We start from the raw sequence: 21,284 nt of genomic DNA, 5'->3' as shown, positions 1-21,284 counted from the left end.
AAGATAATGTTTCTTATCTATTTGATTGGCAAAGCTCAAAGAAATTGTTAACATTGCAACTGAAAAAGTATCAGAATTTTCCTGCCACATTTACTCAAGAATAAAAGTATGTAACAACTTCCTGTGTGATGTTTAGTGCACATCACAGCCCTCTGATTTGTTTCCAAGGCACTGAAGTGACATGATTGACGTTACCCAAACAGAATGTTAACTTTCACTCTTCACAGTTGGAGAAACCTAATTAAGATTTAGCGTGTCTGAGCCTCCTACCAACTCCCATTATCCATCTTTTATGAAGTAAACATTTACTTGGTTTCTTTGTGGGAGGGGAAAAAGGTGGAAAAAAAGGATACTCCCATAACTTTACTAGAGAAAGTATCAATTAAGATTCATAAAGTATTTACATATGAAAGAACTGAAAAGCATACAAAGTAGTTCTTTGAAGCCTAGATTGTAATAGTAACAGAGTGAACCAAATGTACATAACCAGCAGCAGGGACCTACTTATTAAATAAATTGTGGTATATCCATATAATTGGCTACTGTGTGGCCATTACAAAAACACACACAACATGAGAAAGCTCTTCAAGTACTAAAATAGAATGTCTCCTACATGAAAATTAAATAAAAATAGAATAGTATGCTATTGATTATATTTTAAAAATATTTTTATGTTTGCTTACATATGCATTATCTACATATACATTCTCTATCTCTGGAAATATTCAGATGAAATGAATAATGCTTGAATGGAAGCTTAGAACTACTATGGGGTTAGGAGACTGAGTTGGGAAAGACTTCTTACTTGCACCTTTTTCTACCTTTTGAAAATCACACAAAGTCAGTTTCCCCCAAACTCATCTATTATATTAAGGTTAAGATAGTTTAATTTTGGTTTTAAATGTCCAGATATTAATACAAAATCCTTACACACGGAACAAATGGACAAACCTGAAATACGGCACATTGTGCTGTGGCTGGGCTAGCTGACCTTCACTTATTTCAGGTGATGGGACTTCTTTTATTGGAAGGCCACTTGAATTTTTAGTAGTTTCATTTTTATTTAAGACATTTTCTATAAATTAAAGAAAATATCACATGTAAATTTCAAAGCAGCAACTCCTAAAATGACATCCCCCACAACAAGGCAACATTTTTTAAATCCCTCAATTTTTTTCCATGTTGAATTCCAAAATTTTATTTCTGCTTCAACAATTTCACTCCACATACCTCTCAAGTGTCTTTCAACATTTTCATCTCTTCAAATTCATATTTACGTCCCCTCTTCTCAGTCAGTCTCGCTCCCGCCAGCTGTCCCTCTACAGATCTCTCCCCAGGCTTTCCCATCTCCTCTGACACTAAGGTCACTCCCTGAACTATCGGTGAAGAGGGCTCTAAAACAATTCCCTAGTAAATCAGAAGCCAGCAAAGTAAGTAAAAATTTAATTGAAACATCATACCTTTATTCCAAACTGTTAGAGAATCCGGAGGATATTGTAATTTATTTGAATCCTGATGTACTGTCTTGGCAGAGGAAATTGTACGTTTTTGTGCCAAAGTTTCTTTTGTTGAGTCTTGAGTTTTATCACTAAACACAACAGAAAAAACATACTTTGTGAAACATGAACCCCATATATCTGATAAAAGGATTTCAAAATTATGTTCCTTTTTAAAAACCTGGGATAAAACAGAATTTAATTTCTATTTTTTATAATGTGCCTATTTTATAGGGGAAAAATCTTAAACACCGGAGCAGGAAGGTCCATCTTTATTAATGATTATGAGACCCAAAGACTCTTAAGATCCCTTAATAAAACATAAGCACTACCTGACCAGACAGTGGCACAATGGATAGGGCATCAAACCAGGACGCTGAGGATCCAGGTTTGAAACCGAGAGATCGCCGGCTTCAGCACAGGCTCATATGGTTTGAGCAAGGCTCATCAGCTTGAGCCTAAGGTCGCTGGCTAGAGCAAGGGGTCCCTCGGTCTGCTGTAGTCCCCCAGTCAAGGCACATATGAGAAAGCAATCAATGAACAACTAAGGTGCTGCAATGAAGAATTGATGCTGCTCATCTCTCTCCCTTCCTGTCTGTCTGTCCCTATCTGTCCCTCTCTCTATCTGTCTTTGTCACAAAAACAAAACAAAAATAAACACTTAGTAGTCTCAGATGTTTCTGAGAAGTTTCTAGTAAATTTGCTGCCAGCCAATCTTTTTTTTTTTTTTTTTGTATTTTTCTGAAGCTGGAAACGGGGAGAGACAGTCAGACTCCCACATGCGCCCGGCTGGGATCCACCCGGCACGCCCACCAGGGCCGAAGCTCTGCCCACCAGGGGGCGATGCTCTGCCCCTCCGGGGCGTCGCTCTGCCGCGACCAGAGCCACTCTAGCGCCTGGGGCAGAGGCCAAGGAGCCATCCCCAGTGCCCGGTCCATCCTTGCTCCAATGGAGCCTTGGCTGCGGGAGGGGAAGAGAGAGACAGAGAGGAAGGAGGGGGGGGGGGTGGAGAAGCAAATGGGTGCTTCTCCTATGTGCCCTGGCCGGGAATTGAACCCAGGTTCCCCGCATGCCAGGCCGATGCTCTACTGCTGAGCCAACTGGCCAGGGCCGTTACCAGCCAATCTTAGCAAAACAACCTTGTTCTTTCTTTTAAAAGACGCCAACTAATTTTCTTTCAAACCTCCCCATACACACTTTAAGTTAGTAATTTTTGTCTTTAGAGATAGTTTTTCTAAAGTAATACTCAGGGGAAAAAAACAACCCAAATACCCAAACTATGTCTGGATTACAGTACTATAGCAATTTCTTCTTTCTAAAACTTTATTTCTAAGTTTTATAGTAAAGTCACTCATTAAAAGCAAAACCCCCCACAAATTATACCATAAAAATAATGATAATAACACATGCGAAATAGCAAAGATGTCAAATACATTATTGTAGCCTTTCACCCTGGAGAGCTGGCTCAGTGGATACTGTCAGCCCGGCATGTGGACATCCGAGGTTCAATCCCCAGTCAAGGCACACAAGAGAAGGGACCATCTGCTTCTCTTCCCCTCCCTCCCCTCCCCATTCTCTCCCTTTTCCCCTCTTGCATCCAGTGGCGCAATTGGTTCAAACATCAGCCCTAGGTGCTAAGGATAGCTCGGTTGATTTGAGCATCGGCCTCAGACAGGGGTTGCCAGGTGTGTCCCAATCAGGGTGCATGCATGAGTCTATCTCTCTATCTTCCCTCCTGTCACTTAAAAAAATAAAAATAAAATAAATAATATGTAACTGCATTATTATAGCCTTTTGAAGATTTTTTTTTTAAAGTTCAAATTTTGGCCCTGGCTGGTTGGCTCATTGGTAGAGGTCAGCCCAGAATGTGGAAGTCCCAGGTTTGATTTCCGGTCAGGGCACACAGAAGCGCCCATCCGCTTCTCCACCCTCCCCCTCTCTATCTCTCTCTTCCCCTCCTGCAGCCAAGGCTCCATTGGAACAAAGTTGTCCCAAGCACTGAGGACGGCTCCATGGCCTCTGCCTCAGGCGCTAGTAAGGCTCTGATTGCAGTAGAGCAACACCCCAGAGGGGCAGAGCATCACCCCCTGGTGGGCATGCCAGGGTGGATCCTGGTGGGAGTCTGTCTGCCCCCCCTTCTCACTTTGGAAAAATACAAAAAAAAAACCAACCCAAAAAACCCCCCAAATGTCAATGATTCATAATTAACATCATTTACTAACTAATAAATTTAACAAGCACAGGACAAAGCAAAGAAAAGCATTTGTTATCCATCTTAGCAAGGAATTCATTATTCATATTACACTCTTACACTTCTCTTTTCATAGAAGTCCAGGTGTAGCTGGGTGTCAAGAAAGCATTGGCACTTCTGGGAGTCATGGGTGTAACTTGATAGATCTTCAGACCTTCTAGTGGCTGAAACGTAAAATCTTTAGGTGCGAAGGAATTCTTTCCTTTAGTTTTTGCAGAATTTGTCTTAGGCAAATTTTCAATTTTTGGTAAGACTCCACCATTTGTTGCACTGGTTTGCAAATCCAAATTATTTTCCTTATCAACTTGAAAAGAAATTACCTAGATGTGAATAAGCAAAATAGAGTGAGAATTTCTCTTCTGGGGATATATTTGACCAATTTTCATAGGCCTGAAAATGTTCAAGTTGAGATGTATGTGCCATGTGCATAATCTCAGAGACAGGAGTAAATGGAATCAGAACAGCTATACCAAACCATTGCTATGATCCAGAAGGAGAGAACCAATCCTTGTTAAAAGAATTAAGTAATAGGTTTTAGGTATTACAACAAATTAAAATAGATGAAAACTCAGGTGTAAAAGTTTTCTCATCTAACAAACACACATCTTTTTACTTAAATCATGTTGATAATTAAAATGGTTTGAGAATCATAAATCCAAAATTTACTGGGTGACTACTATTGTCAAGGACCAAAATCCTTTATCACATGAGCAAAAATATTTTTTCACTATGACACCGTAAGATTAACCATATAAAATGTAAAGCATATTTTCTTTTATCAAGTCATTTTAATTGTTACTTGAGTTTTTTTTACTGATATAATTAGCATCTAAATTAAACTAATGTACAGCATGACTCGATATGTGTGTATATTATAAAACAATCTGCACACAATCATAATTTTTTTTTCTTATGATGAGAACTTTTAAGATCTATTCTATAACTTTCAAATATATAAGGTAGTATGGTTAACTATAGTCACCATGCTGTACATTACATTCCTAGGGCTTACTTAGTTTATAACTGGAAGTTAGTACCTTTCACCAGCCTCACCTATTTCATTCATCCATTTAAACATAATTTTTAGAGGTTTCTATGTTTCTGATTTTTAATGCGATATGAATTGAAACCAGATTATTTCAACCTGGACAAAAGTTTAAGGGTAACACTGTCTCTGAGGCCAGAATGAGAATGAAAGTAAAAACGAGTGACATACAGATCACATGTCATAGAAATGTACCCTTGAAACCTATTCAGGGGTTGGCAAAAATAGGTTTACAGTTAGGAGTATATGAAAGTTTATTCTTGTATTGTTATTTAATAATTATTGTATTATTTTCCAAATGAACAACTGTGAACCTACTTTTGCCCTACCCCATATAATCTCATTAACCAATGTTGTTTCAATAAATTTAATTAAAAAAAAATAGTGATAAACCATAAGAAGAAAATCAATCTCAAGGGAGGCGCTCTGATGGACAGCTGCAGGTCTGTGAAGATTCACGCTACACTGCCCCGAGGATCCATTCCATTTTCAGCAAGAATCTAGTCAGGTTTCTTATACTTAGGCATAACTTTTTCTTTATAAGGTTTGCAACTGTAGCATGGATCATAAATCAAGGGCTTGGGTTGAGTCTTCAAAGCGGTGGCTCTTTTTTGAAGACTCTACTAGGCCCGATGATAGATGTTACCAGAAATGGTTAATTCTTTTTTTTTTTTTTTAAGATTTTATTTATTGATTTTAGAGAGAAAATGGAAAGAGAGAGAAAGGTAAGGAGTGGAGGAGCAGGAAATACCAACTCTTGGTTGCTTCTCTTATGTGCTTTGACCAGGCAAGTCCAGGGTTTTGAACTGGCAGCCTCAGCGTTCCAGGTCAGTGCTTTATACACTGCGCAACCTCAGGTCAGGCAAAGTTATTTAACTCTTAATACTAGTCTATGTTGGTATTACATGTTAGAGATGAAAAAACAAACTCATAACTTGTCCAAGGTGATGTAACTAGTTGGAAACAGAGACAGTACTCAGGCCTAATTAAATCCAAAGTCAATGCATTTTACCAGGCCCCATCAAAGCTAATTCTCATCAGAAGATTTCTGGCAGCTGTGTTTTTATTATTTTTTCTATCTCCTGTTAAACAAATTGTTTTCTCTACCTATAAAGCTCTGAGTTAAAATACCTGAAAAACAACACTAAATCCTCTTATACTTTAAGATTCAAGAGTTTCTAACACACATGCAGACTAACCCCCTGAGCAGTTCGTTCTGTATGGGTATAATTTCAGCTTGTGGAAAGTTACCATAAGATCTCCAAAGTACCTAGAAATGGCAGATGTTTATACACTACCTTGTCAGGTTTAGTTTCTGCATTTTTGGCAGGTCTTCCTTGATTTGTTGCCTTTTTTTCTGCTTCATTATCTAAAATAAAAATAAGTCATCCATTTTGACTAGACAGAAAATGCTGCACTAAGTTCTTTAGGAAAGGAAAAAAAAACCCCACAACAATAGGAACGTATGTCTTAAAAGAATTTTATGATTAAAAGTCTTATAAAATAAGATAAGCCCTATGCCAAAGTTGCAGGTTTGATACCCAGTCAGAGCACATACAAGAACCAGTGAATGAGTGCACAGATGAGTGGAACAACAGATCAGTGTTTCTCTCTCTGCCTTCTATTCTTTCTAAAGTCAATAAAAGTAAAAAATTTGGCCCTGGCCGGTTGGCTCAGTGGCAGAGCGTCAGCCTGGCATGCAGAGGTCCCGGGTTCGATTTCTGGCCAGGGCACACAGGAGAAGCGCCCATCTGCTTCTGCATACCTCCCCCTCTCCTTCCTCTCTGTCTCTCTCTTCCCCTCCCGCAGCCGAGGCTCCATTGGAGCAAGGATGACCCGGGCGCTGGGGATGGCTCCTTGGCCTCTGCCCCAGGTGCTGGAGTGGCTCTGGTCGCAAAAGAGCGGCGCCCCGGAGGGGCAGAGCATCGCCCCCTGGTGGGCAGAGCGTTGCCCCCTGGTGGGCGTGCCGGGTGGATCCCAGTCGGGCGCATGCGGGAGTCTGTCTGACTGTCTCTCCCCGTTTCCTGCTTCAGAAAAATACAAATAAATAAATAAATAAATAAAAGTAAAAAATTTAAATAAAATAAAAACAGATTAAATTTCCTACCAGCCTGACCAGGCGGTGGCGCAGTGGATAGAGCGTCGGACTGGGATGCGGAAGTACCCAGGTTCGAGACTCCGAGGTCCCGCGCGGGCTCATCTGGCTTGAGCAAAGAGCTCGCCAGCTTAGACCCAAGGTCGCTGGCTCCAGCAAGGGGTTACTCGGTCTGCTGAAGGCCCACGGTCAAGGCACATGTGAGAAAGCAATCAATGAACAACTAAGAAGTCGCAACGCACAACGAGAAACTGATGATTGATGCTTCTCATCTCTCTCTGTTCCTGTCTGTCTGTCCCTGTCTATCTCTGCCTCTGTAAAAAAAAAAAAAAAAAAAAAAAAAAAAAAAATTTCCTACCAAGTATAGGTGATGTTTTCAAAAAAGAAAGGCATTAAAGTACTTTACCTTTTGCCTATGAATATCAAATATATATTATAAAAAATTACAAAAATAAAGAAAAGCACAAAAACAATAAAAATTACCCAAGATTACATTACTCAATAATAATTCCTGTTGACACTTCAGGGTACATTTTCCAATTTTTTCCTACATTCACATATTCGCATACATATTTTAGAACTGTGTTCACATTGTTCAGGCTTTGACCTGTTTTTCTTTCCCACTTAATGTATCATGAACCATGTCATTAAGTGTTTGTTCACATTGTTCTTAAATGGTTACACTGCATTCCAAATGGATGGACTGTAATGTATTGGGGCTATTAATTTTTCACTTTGAAGCACTGCTTACTTCAATTCAGGTACCCCAATGTTTTGAGCGCCCACCGCTAATCGGATGTCAGGGCACAGAATCTATCTTTAGGAAACTGGAATCCCCCCTTTCCTCTGCTTTTACTCAAGGGAGTACATGATGAAAACCTCATGGACCAAAACATTCTAGTTCAGTCATTGATCAAGAAAACTTCTTACCAGGAGTAGCTCTTGTCCCAGGCTTTTTCGTTGTAGTCGATAAGACTGCTCTCTCAATCTGCTTTGCTGCTCGAGTCGCTGCTCGAGTCATTCTTACTGAATTGGTCATTTCAGGTTGTTCAGCTGTAGAAAAAACATTCAAATCAAATGCTTTTTTAAATTATTAAACTACTGTTCTGGAAACATAAGAGTTTATAACTGCTAATATTCCTACCTTTTTTCTCTTTGTCCAACATTTTCTTTTCAGAAGCTTGTCTTTGACCAGGTTGATATGCTCGAATATCATTCCCATTATCAATCTATTTAAAAGATTAGGTGCTATGTGATTTAATTAGGTAAGGAAGCAAACCACACTTCTAATCTGTAAATTGACCACTCATCTGAAATCTGACCATTGTAAATAACCCGGCAAAAAACCCACTATCCCAAATAAAATCCAATAAAGAAACAAGGTTTTCATTATATAAATTTTCTTACAAATTTTTTTAGAATCCTAGAATTTAGAAAATACTATAACCAAAGCTATTAAAAAGAGCTGAACAGAAGCATCTGAGAGTCCTTAAACATACCAGGCATGTTTTCACTTCAAGACTTTTGAGTTGTCTAGAAAATTCTTCTCTTGAATAGAAAACTCTTTGCCTTAGTTCACTCTTCTATTTCCTTAAAGACCATTCAAGCCCTGGCCGGTGGGCTCAGTGGTAGAATGTCAGCCTGGCGTGCAGGAGTCCCGGGTTTGATTCCCGGCCAGGGCACACAGGAGAAGCGCCCATCTGCTTCTCCACCCCTCCCCCTCTCCTTCCTTTCTGTCTCTCTCTTCCCCTCCCACAGCCAAGGCTCCACTGGAGCAAGGTTGGCCCGGGCGCTGAGGATAGCTCTATGGCCTCTGCCTCAGACGTTGGAATGGCTCTGGTTGCAATAGAGCGACGCCCCAGATGGGCAGAGCATCGCCCCCTGGTGGGCATGCCGGGTCGATCCTGGTCGGGCGCATGCAGGAGTATGACTGCCTCCCCATTTCCAGCTTCAGAAAAATACAAAACAAACAAACAAACAAAAAAAAAACCATTCAAAATGTACCACCTCAGTGAGGCCCAATCAAAATTCCATCTATTTCAATACTCCCCATCTCCTTTCTTTTTTTTTTTTTAATCTCTTCCATGATACTTATCACCATCTGACATAATATATATTTATTTTTTATTGCCTATCTCAGGTGAAAAAAAGGGAATTATTTTGTTCTCTATTATATTCTAGAGGAACATGGTAGAGACTCAAATTTTTTGGATACCTGAAACTTTCTCACCTGACAAACAGGCATACTACTTACCCTTTGCCTAGTTTAGTTTATTTAAGTAATCCTCCTACTAACTTTATCTGTAATAGTGATTAAGAACATATTTTATAACATATAACCCATAATTTATAATACCCACCCTATTACTTTATACTCCTGTCTGCATTCTATGGTGACATAGAATGCATAATAGATCAATAAACTAACAAACAAAAGACTATGTCACAAAGACAAAGTTAAGTATAAATCTCATAAGGGGTGTCTGTCTGGGTAAAGACTATTTGAAATTAATAGTTTCTTAGCATTTAGGCCAAACTGCTCAATCTCATCATACTAATCACAGTGATTTTGGCACTATTAACTCTAGTAAAATAATCACTATACTTAAAGCTGATAGATTAAAAATAAATGTACTTATTCTGAGAAAATATAGAACAATTAGTCATTTTAGTAACAATTATCTACTATCAACTATACCTTAGTCGGCTTCATTTGGTCTTTGGCCTTCGATCTTGTCATCCGTACAAAAGATGGAACAGCCTTAAAACAGTCAAAAGATACCTTTTTTAAAAAATTAACTTGCAAAATTTACCTGCATTTCTCATAAAATAAACTTCCCACTTTAAAGTTAAACTTTATTTGTATTTTTTTTTGGCAAAAAGATACTTGCTAACTTAAATTACTATTTTTTCTGGTTCTAGCTTGATTTAAATTATCTTTAAATTAATAGCTTCAAAACATTCATATTTCTCAGTGAAAGAGAATAAATTTAAGCCATATTTTCCAGGTAGTAGGAGTCCTCAGTAATATGAGTAGCTGGGCATATTTAGAAGGGGCTAGATTAACAGACTAGAGTTTTAGAATCTCTTCTTCTTTATTTATGAAGACACTGCACAGCTTATTTTCCTAGCTTTGACAATTTGCTTTCAAATCTCATGCTTATGCACTTGTCCACTGGCAGTAAGAAAAAGGAGACCCAATAGCAAAATATGAAAAAGATCAAGCAAGAAAAGGATTGAGAGTGGTCAGGTATTTACCAACTCTGTAAAATTCCTTAAGAAACATAATTATACTTCTCTTCAGATGAGAAGCCATTTTATTTACCAAATCTCACTGAAACCTATGCTAAAAAAATTAGGTTTTTCGCTAAAGTGCATCAAGTGAGCAAAATTCAGCAATGGCTATTGTCTAAGTAAAATATAAAACAATTATTGGTGAATCTTTTTATTTAACACAATGATGTGCCTTTTTCTCCTCCTACATATAATGCTTTGTAAATAGTTGTTTACAGTTTAAACCAGTTTAGACAGTTTACTTTTTACAGTTTTACTATAAAAAGTAGTCAATCTTTTTATACCTACCGCCCACTTTTGTATGTTAGTAGTAAAATTTTCTAACCGCCCACCGGTTCCACAGTAATGGTGATTTATAAAGTAGGGAAGTAACTTTACTTCAAAAATTTTATAAAGTAGAGTTACAGCAAGTTAAAACATATAATAATAATTACTTCCCAAGTACTTTATGTCAGATTTTCACTAAGTTTGGCAGAATAAATCTTTATAAAACAACTTACTATAATTAACTATATCTTTTTATTTATACTTTGGTTGCTCCGCTACCACCCACCATGAAAGCTGGAACGTCCACTAGTGGGTGGTAGGGACCAGGTTGACTACCACTGGTTTAGACCAATGATTGGTACCTTACATACTCTTGAAAAAACGTTAAATCTAATTCCTTCTAAGTGGTCTTCTTTGATGTTCTTCCAAATATAAACAATCTTTACCTCTTCTAATATACAGTGTGTCCGTAAAGTCACGGTGCACTTTTGACTGGTCACAGGAAAGCAACAAAAGATGATAGAAATGTGAAATCTGCACCAAATAAAAGGAAAACCCTCCCAGTTTCTGTAGGATGATGTGGCAGCATGTGCGCATGCGCAGATGATGATGTAACACCGTGTATACAGTGGAGCAGCCCACAGCCATGCCAGTTGAGATGTGGATGGTACAGAGGAAAGTTCACTGTGTTCTGTGGCTCGCTAAATTCAAATCCGTGACCAAAGTGCAACGTGAATATCGGCGCGTTTATAACAAAGCGCCACCACATAGGAATAACATTACTCGGTGGGATAAGCAGTTGAAGGAAATGGCATTTTGGTGGAGAAACCCCGTTCTGGTAGGCCATCAGTCAGTGACGAGTCTGTAGAGGCTATACAGGATAGCTACCTAAGGAGCCCTAAAAAATCTGTGCATGAGCCCACATCAAACTGCACTGAATAGGTATAAAACTGGGAGTTTTCTTTTTATTTGGTGCAGATTTCACATTTCTATCGTCTTTTGTTGCGTTCCTGTGACCGGTCAAAAGTGCACCATGACTTTACGGACACACTGTACATAGAATATTTATTTATCTATTATCTATCTTTCCACATTGGTATCTTATATATTATCCTAAGGTAACACACAGAATAAAGAAAAATCTGTTAAATCAATCAATGAGATTTATGAAGCAAAGAAAACCAGGCAATATATTGGGCCTTTATGTTACTCAATTCTTATTTAAATCTGGAATGAGTATATAGTCAACATCTTTTAAACACATTATTTAAAATGAGATCTTTTATACATACTTTAAAATAGCAAATCTCCAGTGACTAATTTACAAACCAAACTTCCTCTGTTCAAACTTCATCTTTCTTGACTCATTGACCATTCTTTAGATCACCTTTCTTCAGCTCTGTCTTCCATTTCAGTTCCCCTGCCACTCGGCCAGTCCTCAGCCTATCACTGGCTGCCCTGCTGGTGTTCTTTATACCTCACTCTTTCCTAATTTCATATATCCTTACTGGAATGGTCTCATTTAGTCTTATAGCGAAAACACCCATCCATACTCCCAATATCATATCCTAAATCCATACCTTAGCATGTATCTCCACATTTTATACCACTGCTTGTTATCTAGATGGCCAAACTGGTTTAAAAAGGGGGTGGTGGGGTACTAAAATGTACCCACTTAATCATGCTTTTTTTGCCTTCCTCTTTTTTTTCTTAGAGAGACAGAGAGAGAAACAGAGACAGGAAGGGAGAGAGATGAGAAGCATCAATTCTTTGTTGCGGCTCCTTAGTTGTTCATTGATTGCTTTCTCATATGTACCTTGACCAGGGGGTTACAGCAGACTGAGTGACCCCTTGCTCAAGCCAGCGACCTTGGGCTCAAGCTGGCAAGTCTTGCTTAAACCAGATGAGTCCACACTCAAGCTGGCGACCTCGGGGTCTCGAACCTAGGTCCTCCGCATCCTAGTCCACTGCACTACCGCCTGGTCAGGCTTGCTTTCCTCATTTTTAAGCAGCAGAATTTATACCATTTTCCAAACTAATATAATCAGAATCATCTTATCTCGGATTCTTAAGTTTTTCTTTACCCCTCACTATCTACTTAGGCATCTATAAACTTGTCTCTAAAGGTATCTTTCACCTATTTCTTCCTTTTAAACAAACTGCCCAGTTCACTAATCTTGTCTCACTTATTTTCACAATAGTATTAAAATTGGTCTTCTTATCCATAAATATTTTCCTTTCCAGACTGTAATCTCCATGCCAGGGTAATCTTCCTGCATTATTAATTTGATAATGCTACATTTAAAAAGCGTCCCTTGATTCTCTGACATGTCCCACAGGATAAATGCCAAGTCCTTTGTCAAAGAATTTACTGTTCAGCCTGACTACTTGCTTTCCTAGTTTTATCCTATCTCAATACACCTGTAGTTACATTGAGAGGCCTGATTTTCACCTTCTAAGCTACTATTGATTGCCTTTAGTTAAGTAAATAAAGGGACTAAGGGGAACTGGTAATTTTAGTCATTTAATCTCTTAGAAGAATTGTTTCTCAGCCTTTTGGCTAAAATCAAGTGTAATCTCTTAAAGAAAAAGGCACTATTCTTCTATATCTAGTTAGGCTACTAAATTTACCTTTATTGGCTCAGCTTTCATAGTATTCTGGTGTGAAAGAAGAAATGAAGGCATTTCATGTCTATAAAGACCCACTTTAAACACTCGTGTAGCTTTCTCTCTCTGCTCTTTCAATTTTTGAAGTTGCTTTTCTTCTTTGTATTTCTGGAGCATTTGTTTTCGTTGATCACATAGATGAGTTTTCACTGACTCTAAGCAGGAAAAACAAACACACACAGCATCATATAAAACATTTCAGATGGAAAGCTATGCAAATGTCTAAAAAATTATTTTATCTCACTTCAAACAGCTACTAAGAAATGTGTTGAGAAACTTCTTGCTAATTTCCTAGCATTCCAACCACAATTTATTTCAACCCTTATTCTTTTAAAATTTCTATTCCTTTTGCCTTCACTTGTTCAAATATTTATTAACTGTTTGCTAAGTACTAAACATGTATTATTGCCCTTTTCAGTTAATTAAATTCTATGATGCCTGACCAGGCGGTGGCGCAGTGGATAGAGCGTCGGACTGGGATGCCGAGGACCCAGGTTCGAGACCCCGAGGTTGCCAGCTTGAGCACGGGCTCATCTGGTTTGAGCAAAAGCTCACCAGCTTGGACCCAAGGTTGCTGGCTCAAGGGGGCACATGTGAGAAAGCAATCAATGAACAACTAAGGTGCTGCAACTATGAATTGATGTTTCTCATCTCTCTCCCTTCCTGTCTGTCTGTCCCTCTCTCTGACTCTGTCTCAGAAAACAACAAAAACAAACAACCCCCCCCCCAAAACACTAAACTCTATGACAGTCTGCACAGACTGTCTCACCTTACCATCTGTAGTCACGCCCTTGTGTTGTCTGCTCCCTCACTGAATAGGGCTGACCCATGTAACCAAACCAGTACTGTGGAAATGCAGTGTGACTTCCAAGACTAAGATCACAAAAGACAGTCCTACTTCTTTTTTTTTTTTTAAAGACAGTCCTACTTTTGCCTAGCTCTCACTTGGATCACTTGCTCTGAGGGAAGCCAGTGGCCCTGTGGAGGCTGAAAGAGTCAGGTGGCCCTATGCAGGTGTCTACATGACTAAGAACTAAGGCTGCCTGCCAAAAACTAGCATCAACTTGCCAGTCAGGTGAGTTATCTTAGAAGCAGATCCTCCAGTCTCAGCCACACCTAAATTCCTGACCCAAAGAAACTATGTGAAATAATAAATGTTTTTTGTTGTTTTAACCTATTAGGTTTTGGGGTAACTAAATACATTTTTCTTTTGATATAAAAGGTACTTGTCAGTTTCTGTAGCTCCCACCTATTAATTAAACTGGTTTGGAAAAATATGAGCAGCTACTATCTGGCAGACATTTTTAGGCAGTAAGAATAAGGACGAGAGCCTTACCAGTGGTGGTGCAGTGAATCAGGTGTGGACCTGGAACACTGCAGTCGCCAGCTCCAAGACCAGGCTTGGTCAGGGCACATAGAAGCAACTACTACGAGTTGATGCTTCCTGCTCCTGAACTCCCTTTTCTCTCTCCCTCTCCTATTCTCTCTCTCCTCTCTCTAAAATCAATAAATCACATCTTTAAAAAAAAGAAAGAATAAGTAAGAGAATTTCTGTTCTTGAGGACTCACAGTATTGTGGGGAGTGTAAGTTTCAGTTAGGGTTAGCATGGAATAAATAGTAGAATACACACAGTGGAGTCAGCACAAACCTGTCTGGGGAGATCAGAACAGGTTTCTCAGAAGAGAAACTACAGTACCTGAGAAGGGTTCTGAAGAATGGGTGCACGTTAGCCCACTGGGTAACGATTAACCCATGTATGCCTCGTGTTCTGTTATTGGAATGGTAGTGATGTGGAAGTTATTTATATCCTGCTGCTCAAGGTCATCACGGAGTTCTGATTTTTCACACGACAGCCTCGGGAGGGTACATGTTATTATGTGGTGCAGTTAGTCACTGCTACAGATACTGGTGTGCTGGGAGCCTATCGAAAAGTGATGTGAGCTTGACCAGGCAGGGGCGCAGTGGATAGAGCATCGGACTGGGAAGAAGGACCCAGGTTCAAAACCCTGAGGTCACCGGCTAGAGTGCTGGTTCATTCAGCTTGAGTGCAGGGTCGCTGGCTTGAGCCCAAAGGTTGATGGCTTAAAGCCCAAGATCACTGGCTTGAGCAAGGGGTCACTTGCTCTGTAGTAGCTCTGCCCCCTCACCCCAGTCAAGGCACATAAGAGAAAGCAATCAATGAACAACTAAGGTGCCACAACAAAGAATTAATGCTTCTTATCTCTCCCCTTTCCTTTCTGATTGCCCCTATCCATCCTTCTATCTCTCTGTCAACACACAAAAAAGAAGTGATGTGAATTTTCAGAAAATTTTTGAAACACTAAATTTCAAAAATTTCAACCTCTGGCATAAAGGAGTTAAAAACAATCCAGGGGCCTGAGCAGGTGGTGGTGCAGTGGACAGAGCGTCGGACTGGGACATGGAGACCCAGGTTTGAAACCCTGAGGTCTCCAGCTTGAGCGTGGACTCATCTGGTTTGAACAAGGCTTGCCAGCTTGAGCCCAAGGTCGCTGGCTCGAGCAAGGGGTCATTCACACACACAAAAACAACAATCCAGGGCTATAGTTGCATAATTCAGGAAATTTACTTTAAAAAAAAGAGCATATATTTAAATGGGTGAATTTTATGGTATGTAAATTATACCTCAAGAAAGTTGTTTTAAAAAGATAATCTAGACAGAGAACAAAACGTACTAAAAAGCTCAGATGATGACGTTGTCAATCATTAATAAACCCCCGTATCCTCAACTTCTGTGATTGTCCCCTCCATCTGATCTGACTGAAACCTGGCTCTCTCCTGAAGATCCTTCTTGTCCTCGCAAGTGTTTGACTATCTTTTTCTCCCACGCTGGTAATATCACCAGGCCTAAGGAGAGGAGGTCTCATTGCTGCTTCCCACTATTTCTTCCTCTTCACTAAAGACCCAGCTTCACGTTTCCTGTCATCAGATCAAACTATCAAATACCAATCTGGCTTTCACTTCCTGAACTCCACTCCACTAGTGACCACCACGATAAAGTTCAAATTCTCACTTCTAATATTACTTGGCCTAACAAGAAGCACTGACACAATTAATCAAGCTTTCCTCTTTGACATGCTTGTTTCATTTGTTTTCTAAAGATAACCATACTCTTCCGGCTGAACTCTACTTGCATTGCTCCTCAGTTCTTTGCTAGTTTCCCCACTTGTCATCACCTCCAAATATTGGGAGTGTTCACTTCTCTTCTCTCCTTTTTCCACACCAAAACTCTAGATAGTCATATCCAGTCTTATAGTTTCAAACACCATGTATAAGTTGGTGTTGACAACTCCAGAATTTATATCTCCAGCTCAGAATTCTCCTCTGAATTCATCTTGTATTTCCAACTACCTTTGAACAACTCTTCTTCCATAGCCATCTCAAGTTTAACACACCCAAAACTGAACTCTTAATCTTACCATCCCCCACCCCTCAAAACTGTTCCTTGCTCAGTCTTTTACAATTTAGTAAATGGCCACTCCATATTTTCAGCTGCTCAAGCCAAAAACCTTGGAATCATCCTGACTCTTCTTTATCAACCCGCATCCACTCCATTAGGAAATCCTATTGGTTCAAACTTCAAAATATATCCAGAATGCAACCAGCTATCTCTGCTGCTACCACTCTGATCAACTATCAGCTATTATAATAATTAAACTATTGCAGTAGTCTCCTAACTGGTCTCCCTGAGGCCATGCTTGTCACCTGCAACCTATTCTTAACACAACAACCAAAGTGATACTGCACTTTGAAAACATGAATCAGATTACCTACATTTCCATTAATGCATTAATGGTGTCGTCTCATTTCATTCAGAGTAAAAGCCAATGTCCTTATAATGATGGCCCTTAGGGCTCTACCAGAGCTAGCCCCCCTTAACACACCAGGCCCACTCCTACCCCTAGACCTTTGCAAATGGCAAATAAACAAAAGATATTTTAATAGTGTATTAACATGGCTAAACTTCCATTTGAGAAATTCTGGTCAAGAACTGGAATATCTGAGAGGGCAAGAGTAGAAGCAAGGCCCTGGCCAGTTGGCTCAGCGGTAGAGCGTCGGTCTGGCGTGCAGGGGACCCAGGTTCGATTTCCGGCCAGGGCACATAGGAGAAGCACCCATTTGCTTCTCCACCCCCCCCCCTCCTTCCTCTCTATCTCTCTCTTCCCCTCCCGCAGCCAAGGCTCCATTGGAGCAAAGATGGCCAAGGCGCTGGGGATGGCTCCTTGGCCTCTGCCCCAGGTGCTAGAGTGGCTTTGGTCGAAGCAGAGCGACGCCCCGGAGGGGCAGAGCATGCCCCCTGGTGGGCCAGGTGGATCCCGGTCGGGCTAATGCAGGAGTCTGTCTGACTGTCTCTCCCCATTTCCAGCTTCAGAAAAAAAAAAAGAAAAAAAAAAAGAGTAGAAGCAAGGAGCCTGACCTGTGGTGGCGCAGTGGATAAAGCGTCGACCTGGAAATGCTGAGGTTGCTGGTTCGAAACCCTGGGCTTGCCTGGTCAAGGCACATATGGGAGTTGGTGCTTCCAGCTCCTCCCCCCCTTCTCTCTCTCTGTCTCTCCCTCTCCTTTCTAAAAAAAAAAAAAATGAATAAATAAAAATTCAAAAATAAAAATAAAAGAGTAGAAGCAAGGAGCCAACCAGCAAGGAGAAGCAGTAACATCACATCTTCTCAGGCAAAAATGTCTGGCTCTTCCTTGAAAAGTCATTTTAAATAAATATTATTTTATGGCCCAGTTTTTATTTCCTTCTACCTCATAAGAGATGCCATTCTCTACTCTCCCCAACAACCAACCCGTTTCCTTTGACCTTCAAACACACTGATCACCTCATCTCAAAAACAAAAACGAAACCTACAACACGTTTATCCAATTTTTTCTCACTTTCCTTTAGAATCACAAAAATAATAAATCTGAAAGAAATATTTTAGCCCAATCCCCTCTTTTACAGACTCAATGAAACTCAATTACGTTGAATGTCTTGTACCTGCCACAACCCACACCGATCCTGGACAATGACTAAACTAAAGCAGTGAACACCTGAACAACTTCACATCTCATTTCTATCTCTATAAAACATCTAAAAAGACTTTTCTCTCTTTCTGTCATTTCTTCACCATTTATCCTTGCTTTATTTTACTGTAATCTGGCTCCTAATGCCTGTTATACAGTATACAGATACAACTAAATAGGAGCCTAGTGATTCCTGGTTAAATGCAAAAACCACTTCCCAGTTCTCTTTCTTCTCTATAGTATCCCTTGAGTTCTAAGACACTACTTTTATTATTTTTATTTTTTGCTAAGATCATTTCTGTATCAGATGGTTTTATCCCTTTTGGCAAACTGCAAAGAAGGATTCCTTGCCCTTCTAAGAAATGTTTTTACTGGCAAAGTATCCCTACTTCATTGATTTTTCAATCAGTTCGATTTTTATGTCCCTTATTAATTTATCTTGTCAACACTTATCTTACCCAAACTCCAGAAGTAAGAATTCCTATAAGGCAATATAAAAAATAAGGTGTTATACTCCTTATGTGACTGGCTCTAGCCATGCTAAAATAGCTTAAGCCTAGCCTTTGCCTTAAATAGACAGTAGAAAACATTAAGTTATTCAAAATGGTATTAAAAAACTCCATTCTTCTGGTCAAGATTTTTTAAACCTGTTATTAAACCAACTTTTTTTTATTTTTCAAAGCACTTAATATTACAGTAAACCTTTACTTACTTGGTTTGACACTGGCCTTTTCTGGAACAAACATTTGAGCTGTCCCATCTAATTCAGGAAGTCTACCTTCTGTGGTTGGAATGTTGACATCTTTCAAACCAAACTGTCTATTTCGTTCATATTCTTTATGTCGGTGCTCTTTCTGAGATAATGATTTCCTATGAGCAATTTTAGTTCTAATCATATCAGTACTAAAATCCTTTCTGTGTCGACTGGCAAAATGTGATGAAGACATCCTGTCAGGGAAAAGAGAGACAGACCAACTTACATGAATTTTCATTTTATTATTAAGAAAATTGAGATACTAGGCCCAGTTGGTTAGAGCATCATCCCAATACACCAAGGCTGCGTGCACGTTTGATCCCAGGTCAGGTACATACAAGAATCAAACAATGAATGCATGAATAAGTGGAACAAAAAACTGATGTTTTTTTTTTCTCTCTCTCTCTTTCTCTCACACAAATCAATAATAAATAAATAAATAAAATTAAGATTCCAGCTCACCTCCAGTCCCAGCCTCAGAAATAAAACACTGAAATACAAAGATGTAATAAATATGTGACACTAAAGAGTGGGAAAGAGGTTATCAAAAGATAAGACACTACAGCCTATTCTGGGGTTGTAAATAGGACCTTGCTAGACCAACAAAGTGAAGCTCAGGAAGCTGCTGTCAATAATATACAGAATAATTTCTCAGCTTCCCCTGGTGATGAATGCAGGCGACTTGACTATTTTTCTCAAGCCAAAAAAACAAAACAAACAAAAACCACAAGAGATACCTATTAGATAAGTCAGGATGACAAATAGGCATTGAATATATAAGATTAAGAAAAAGAAGGGTTGGAATAATTACCATGGTGACACATAGAAGGGTAATCAAATCAGTGTGTAATAAAATTCCTTTCGGTCATGTAAAAAAATTATATAGTTTACTTGGCATATACTCTTTTTATAGAAAGACCTTTGAGAACGTATTCAAGCAACACAATAGAGAAAGATTAAAAAAAAGACAACGTCATGGGTTTTAAGAAACCGTGATCGAACTGATGAAAAGAATAAAGTGGAAAGCCTAAGAGGGTTACCTATGGATCTGGTATAGGGAACAACTGCCAAACTTGAGAAAAAGGACTGCGTTTCCAGAGAAAATTCTTGCCAGCAAAAGAAAAGGGGGGAAAAGAGGTAGAGTTTGCCATTAGGAAGTTTAAAAAGTTGTAAGCACACTATATTCTTCAATAATAACAAATGAGAAAGTCCACTGGAAAATTCCAAATAAAAGAAAAATCTGCACAAGAAATGCACAAATTAAAATGTGATATGATTTTTAAGCAATCAACAGAGTATAAAAAATGTGAATTTGTCTGACCTGGATGCTAATAAATTTTCCTTTACGAGTCCAGGGGAAGGGACCAAGGACTGTGCTTTTCATGAAGAACCCTCCCCCATTTGATTTGCCACCTCCCACAAATATTGATTTGCTAAACAATGAAAAAAAAACATGTATTATTTATTTTGAAATACAACATAGCACTATACACAGAAGACAGAGAGAACACTAATACTAAAGGCATATTTATCACCTAAACCCTGACGGGCAGTTAAGTATTATGGCCATTTACAAACGAGGCAAATCAACCGCCCACGTGAGTACAGCTAAAAGGTGTAGCGGGGGTTCCTAGCTAGGCAAACTGGCTCTTCACTTACATCTGAGTTTCTTCCGGCTTTCAAGTCTAGAATGCTTTATTCTTGCTTGCCTACAGGTTTTCAACCCGGGCGTTTACAGTTGTCACAGAATTTGGGAGGAGCTACTTAAATGTAGTATCAGAGCCGTGAATGCTACGTATCGATCCTCTCCAAAGGCCACTTACGCCCCATCAGTGAAATGCTGACTGCTACACAGATCAAGGCAACAAACACTTATCTTCTGGAGGACTGTGTCATCAGCTTCCGATAGTTCCGGTAACAGGGTCTTAGTAAGCCCTCCCCCGAGCGGCGTCCCGCTCACAGCTGCTGGTCCTCGGATCCTTCCAGACCTTCTAGAAGGAAGCGGGCCAGCGCACTCCCTCCAGCTCTCCAGCACCCACCTACCTGAAACAGCTTCTAGCGTGAGACTTCAAACTAAAAGCAAAGGAATTCTTTCGGTCTGGAAGACCACCGCCGCCTTTCAAGCAAGAACGCCTACCACCCGAGCCTCAGCCAAATTCAAACTTCCCACAACAAGCCTCTGATTGGAGAGATTTTAACCAGTACTTCCGGGAAACGTGCCCGCCTCTTCCCTTCGACGAGACTTGCGATTGGTTTTTGCCTTTGCGATATTTGAATTGATTGAAAGGTGAACGGACAGTTCAGATGGGTGTGACAGAAATCAATGGGCGGGTCCCTGCCGCGATATTGACGAGAGCAGAGCAATGGGTCTCTGCGGTCCGACAAGGGGCG

The 21,284-nt window shown here is 39.7% G+C and overlaps 1 protein-coding gene across 3 annotated transcripts in view; it reads right to left on the bottom strand.

Annotated features, from left to right (window-relative positions):
- The window catches only part of DLGAP5 (DLG associated protein 5), a 45,350-nt gene extending 24,290 nt beyond the window's left edge, over nucleotides 1–21,060 (bottom strand). The window contains exons 1-11 of one of the 3 annotated variants that reach the window (XM_066276629.1): nucleotides 20,937–21,060; nucleotides 18,852–19,087; nucleotides 17,552–17,698; nucleotides 13,080–13,270; nucleotides 9,586–9,648; nucleotides 8,032–8,116; nucleotides 7,818–7,940; nucleotides 6,091–6,161; nucleotides 3,808–4,067; nucleotides 1,461–1,588; nucleotides 952–1,075 (exon numbers count right to left, since the gene is read on the bottom strand). In XM_066276629.1, the coding sequence (XP_066132726.1) occupies nucleotides 952–1,075; nucleotides 1,461–1,588; nucleotides 3,808–4,067; nucleotides 6,091–6,161; nucleotides 7,818–7,940; nucleotides 8,032–8,116; nucleotides 9,586–9,648; nucleotides 13,080–13,270; nucleotides 17,552–17,698; nucleotides 18,852–19,086 (1,427 nt within the window). In that variant the 5' untranslated portion in view covers nucleotide 19,087; nucleotides 20,937–21,060. Of the gene's footprint in view, nucleotides 1–951; nucleotides 1,076–1,460; nucleotides 1,589–3,807; nucleotides 4,068–6,090; nucleotides 6,162–7,817; nucleotides 7,941–8,031; nucleotides 8,117–9,585; nucleotides 9,649–13,079; nucleotides 13,271–14,451; nucleotides 14,589–17,551; nucleotides 17,699–18,851; nucleotides 19,088–20,936 lie in introns of those variants that run through there. The other 2 variants (XM_066276630.1, XM_066276631.1) reach the window with 2 other exon arrangements.
- Between the last annotated feature and the right edge of the window lie 224 nt (nucleotides 21,061–21,284).

The sequence above is a fragment of the Saccopteryx bilineata genome, chromosome 4, assembly GCF_036850765.1.
Source record: "Saccopteryx bilineata isolate mSacBil1 chromosome 4, mSacBil1_pri_phased_curated, whole genome shotgun sequence".
NCBI classification, from domain to species: Eukaryota; Metazoa; Chordata; class Mammalia; order Chiroptera; family Emballonuridae; genus Saccopteryx; species Saccopteryx bilineata.
Note: the sequence above shows the minus strand (reverse complement) of the source record. Positions and strands in the feature narration are given on the sequence as shown.